This window comes from Gymnoscopelus microlampas (genome assembly GCF_963454915.1).
Source record: "Gymnoscopelus microlampas genome assembly, chromosome: 2".
Lineage (NCBI taxonomy): Eukaryota > Metazoa > Chordata > Actinopteri > Myctophiformes > Myctophidae > Gymnoscopelus > Gymnoscopelus microlampas.
Window position 1 is genome coordinate 42,247,331 of NC_139939.1, and position 5,000 is coordinate 42,252,330.

General features: G+C 43.0%; 1 protein-coding gene across 1 annotated transcript in view; it reads left to right on the plus strand.

The window, feature by feature from the left end:
• The window catches only part of cacna1ab (calcium channel, voltage-dependent, P/Q type, alpha 1A subunit, b), a gene marked incomplete at its 3' end in the record, with an annotated part of 238,846 nt that overhangs the window by 215,259 nt on the left and 18,587 nt on the right, over window positions 1-5,000 (plus strand). The window contains exon 44 of the mRNA XM_084071455.1: window positions 1,331-1,434. Coding sequence (XP_083927581.1) covers window positions 1,331-1,434 — 104 coding nt within the window. The remainder of the gene's footprint in view (window positions 1-1,330; window positions 1,435-5,000) is intronic.

Below are 5,000 nucleotides of genomic sequence, written 5' to 3' on the forward strand. Positions count from 1 at the left end.
TGTACAGCATGCCACTTTGAAAAGGACAGCACTTGATTGAGAGTATACTAGTTATACCAGAGTAATATGTTTTGGACCGTGAAAACAAAGCTCAATGTTTTTTCTAATCTTAAATGTTTAAATGTTTCATCAAAACTCTGGGGATACTTATCTGGAGTTTTTTTAGAAAAAAATTGAGCTCCTGTTTGCCTGGGGGGGAGGTGGGGGGGGGGTGCATGAATAGCATGAAGATTGCAGATTGAATAAGGGTTATGTTATGATTTAGAGACGATGAACACTGTACTGGTCATAGGATTGACGACTGCCTGTGAAAAGACTACCTGCTCTGTTGTCTATAGTAATAACGTACAGTGTTGTGAAGTCGTCGTATTTGTCTGTTCTGCACCGGTGAGCAAGGTCGATTGTGTTTCTGCCTCTTTTTCTTTTTTTTTCAAGTGGAGATGGTCTGATCTCAAACTAATGAAAACATGTAGGGTGACTTGGGTGACTAGACTGTCCGGGTGGCACAGGGGGTAAAGAGACTTGATTAGTCGGGACGCCTGTTGTTGGGCAGAGGTTAGAATTGGGAGGGATAGCGTGTTCCCCCACCCACGTTATGCCCTCCGGGTGAAACCCAGAAGCGACTGGTGACTCCTATCAGAGTATCAGAGTTATATTATATATAATTATTTTTTGCCAATATGTAGCAAGTATATGCAGAATATATGCTGCATATATGCCATATTCAGGTTAATATATGTGCATGTATGTGAATATATAGGAATGTCTCATATATAGCTTATATGTCCACATATATGGATATATATGTACATATATGTAGAGACATATACTGTATGCGGGCGGACAATTTCGAATATGTCACATATATGATAAACATATGTTGCATATATAAAAACATATATTTCCTTTACCCCCCCTTGCTGGCAGAGGCAAAAATCGCCTATGCGAGGAGACATGTGGTTGTCTACACCCTCCCAAAAGACCAATAGTAGCGGGTGGCAGTAACAGGGACTTTACAAACATGGGGGGAATTGGTAATGACAAAAATTGAGGAGAAAATTTAAAACCAGCTTATCAGTTTATCAAAATAAGAAAACATCTAGCAGACCTTCTGATTTCATTATAGGTAGAATTTTGGTTCCTTTTTTAGGAAGCATGCAGGAACTCGACTCTGCTCCGGGTGCAAACAGTGTTGTTATTGTTGTCGTCGTGTTATTGTGGATTGTTGCATGACGTGTGTCTCTCGTCCCCACTCCCATATCCCGCCTCGCGGCTCAGGGTCCCATCACGCTCGGGTCTAATCTCGCAGGGTAACTTGTCATTTTCTCAGCAGCCACAGACTTGACGGTGGGCAAAATCTACGCAGCCATGATGATCATGGAATACTACCGACAGAGCAAGACCAAAAGGCTGCAGGCCCTGCGAGAGGAACAGGTACCGACAAGAAAACCCGCCCTCCGCCCCAAAAAACAGAGAAATCCCCCAAATACAGATCAGTCCTCCTGCAAATATAGCCCATCATCACAGTCCCAGGCCCATCATTATCCTGGCTCTACCAAAGTAGAACCCTCTCTTTAATGCCACCACTCGCCACGAGTCCTCGTGTCAAGTATCATCTATACAGCTCTCCCTCCACGTAAACGGTTCCTCCTCCTAAGGGCTCATTACAGGGTTTTTTCATCAATCGCATCCCACACAACACTTGACCGATTTTTGCTGAAACATACACGGCAAAATCCTCAGTGTTGGAAAGTAACTAAGTACTTGTACTGAAGTACTGTATTTAAGTACAAATTTGAGGAATTTTTGCTTTACTGGATTATTTTAAATTTTCAGTACTTTTTCTTCTACTCCACTACATCTCAGAGGCAAATATTGTACTTTTAATCCACTACAACAATTATTTGAAAACTTTAGTTACTAACTTAGTTACTTTGCAGATTTTGATTATTACAAAACATACATTAGCCACTTTATCCCTATATACTTCGGCTATTTGAAAATAGCAGATCTACAAGCTCACAACACGTCGCTTTGCGGCGCGTTGTGAGCTTGTAGATCTGCTATTTTCAAAAGATTTTTATACATTTTGAACACTTGTGAAATGGGACATTCTGCATAATGAGTACTTTCTACTTTATGGTACTTTAAGTACATTTTGATCCCAATACTTTTGTACTTTTACTCAAGTAAATTTTGAATTCGGGTCCATTTGGTTGGATTTGTACGCGCTCTCAGAGTTACAAATGGATACATTTACACTGAGGATTTTACCGTGTACCCCCTGTATGTAGTTGGCCCTTTTCAGCATGATAATGTAGTCCTTTTCTCCTGCGTCAGGTTGCGCCCTAGCCTATCCTTATTCCTTTTAGCATGCTGGCTAAGGTTGGCAACAAAGCTCTGGGCTGGTTTCTTCTACGGTTACTCTGATGCTGGCTACGTTATTAAGCTACCTGCTGCTCCTCACTGTGATGGTCTCTAAATGACCATGACGAGGATGATGGATTAGGTTTGGTTTATGGATTTACGTGTTGCATTTTGATTTGTTGTTTTTGATGATGCTCTGACAAAATGTTGATGATGATAACACATGGCCTGTACCTTTGTTTTGCTGTATGTCAATGCACTTCCCTCAGTAACAATGAATGCTTTCTGGAGATGCACTTTGCTCCTGCTGTCCCTGTGGAAACACTTCTCCGTTCACTTAATACTCACCAGCCTGAAACCTCATCCAACTTTTTTTTCGATGTGTTTGGATCTACCGCTTTGGACCAAAAGTCCAAAGTTGCCCTGTGGAAAGAGGGGCTAGCATTAAATTAATGTCTAAAGACTCACTTTTTTGCAGGGCTGGAGGACAATGTGTGTTGGTGAATGGAGAGTATTATGTGGCGGATTTTGTTTATGTTTTGTTCTTGTACACACCCCCGTACACCCCTGCAAATATGAGTTGGTATGATCCCGAATGCAGCCAATCCCATTGGACTCACTGGACAATTCCACACAGGCTCGCTCAACATCAGCAGCCCAGCTGTGCACAAGGACCACCCTGTCTGTCTGTCTGTCTGTCTGTCTGTCTGTCTGTCTGTCTGTCTGTCTGTCTGTCTGTCTGTCCTTTCATCAGTCTGCCCGCCTCAGTGTTTGCAGTGCCTCCACATATCACTACCTGTTCTTAAATCCCTATTCTGCAGTGTTAACCTTTCCTTGCATAAAGCCCTACTACACAGTCAAATCCAGAGTGTTAATTGAACTCCGAAATGACCCGAAAAGGTACATTTTTACACTTTGAAACTCTTGAGCTTAATTAACGCTCCGGATTTTACTTCCTACATCCTCAACCCTGCCTTTGTTTTTTTTATCCTAATCTCCCTTCCTTTAGTTTTTTTCATGAACTGTCAAGTCATGTCATGTCAAGTGTTCGTATTGCTGTTGTGAATGTCTTCTTCGGCTGTCGATCTGTGTTTGTGTCTCTTACCGTTTCTTGTCTTTTCTCTGTCCAATTTCTAGCTGTCACTCTCTAGTTTTTTTGTTTTATTTTGTTTACTTCCGTCTCCACCTTATTTCTTGTGATCCGTCGTGTCGTGTCCTCTTCCTGTCGTGTCCTCTTCCCGTCCTCATCCCACCCTCTGACTCTGTCCCTACTACGTCCCTCCAGGAGGAGGCGGGACCTTGACCTATCAACCCTGCCCCCTGATTGGTCAATCCAGGTTGATTGTCACCACCAAAGTTGCTCTTAACCAAGAACCCTTCTTCCTCTCTCCCGTCTGTGTATTCATATATCTCTCTCTCTGTCTGTCCTCCGGTGTGTCTTCTGTGGTTCGTTGGTGGTGGTATGTTGAGTGGAGGTTCCTGTGGCCAGTGGCATCTTTTGTGTATTCAGATATCCTCGTCTACTGGCCCTTTTTTTTTACTGAAACAAAATGCCCAGATTGGATTGGAATGTCCTCCAATGAACCAACCTAGTCAATGTAAAGTTTGCAACCATAACCCATCTGTGTGTGTGTTGTGTGTGTGTCTCAAGTGAATTTCCCCTAGGAGACATCACTAGCCAGCACACCCCCAACGCCACAGGACTGTTCAGAGAGACTTAAGCCACTCCTCCCCCCTTGACACTTTTGGGGGTTATGTTTTTTTTATGTGTTTTGCTCCGCCCACCCGGACGCATGTCAGGGGAGGAGTGGCCACGGGGGCTATTTCTAAACAGAGTCCAAGATACATTCCCATTCATTTTTATTAGCATTTAGCCGTTAGCGTCTCTCTAGGCTATGGATGGACGTGACCCAAGTCGTTTTGGCAGTCATGAATTGTTGCTGGCATTTCCCCAGCCCCCAGTGTGGAAAAAAAGCCTCCATCCACTTCCAAGAGTACTCCGTTACCCAGGATGCCTTGGGAGGGGAGCTGCTTGATGTCCTCACTTTGTCTGATGAGAAGAGAAAGTAGAAGTTGCTCCTTAATAGCACTGGTCCAGGGTCAGATTGACACTCAAATTAGCGTTATTCACAATATAGCTTCTCTTGAGTTTCACTGAGCAGGCTTCCATTGTTAGCCTAAAAAAACAGTGATTCCCAACCTGTGGCCCGGGGCCCACTGATGGGCCGTGAGTATATTGCAAGTCGCCCCCCAAATAACTGGAGAAACACCAACAGTTTATTGATGATGTAACAGGCCTAAACAATAGAGAGAAAATCATATTTTTGGGGATTTAAAGAAATGCCCCATTAATAAGTGAGTGGGTCTGTCAATCGGATTGTAGACCAGTGATTTAAGGACAAACTTTACCTCAAATACCACACAGGTAGAAGTTATCTTGTTACATAGATCTAGCATCGGTTATGTTCTCCCTGAATCTTAACTCTGATCCTCGTGAAGGTTCAAACTTAACTTAACTATAACTTTGTTTTACTGCCCCCTGAACAGTGGTGGGAAGCACAGTAACTAAATACATTTACTCAAGTACTGTATGTTTATGTTTATTAAAGGATCCCCATTAGAGGCACATGAAT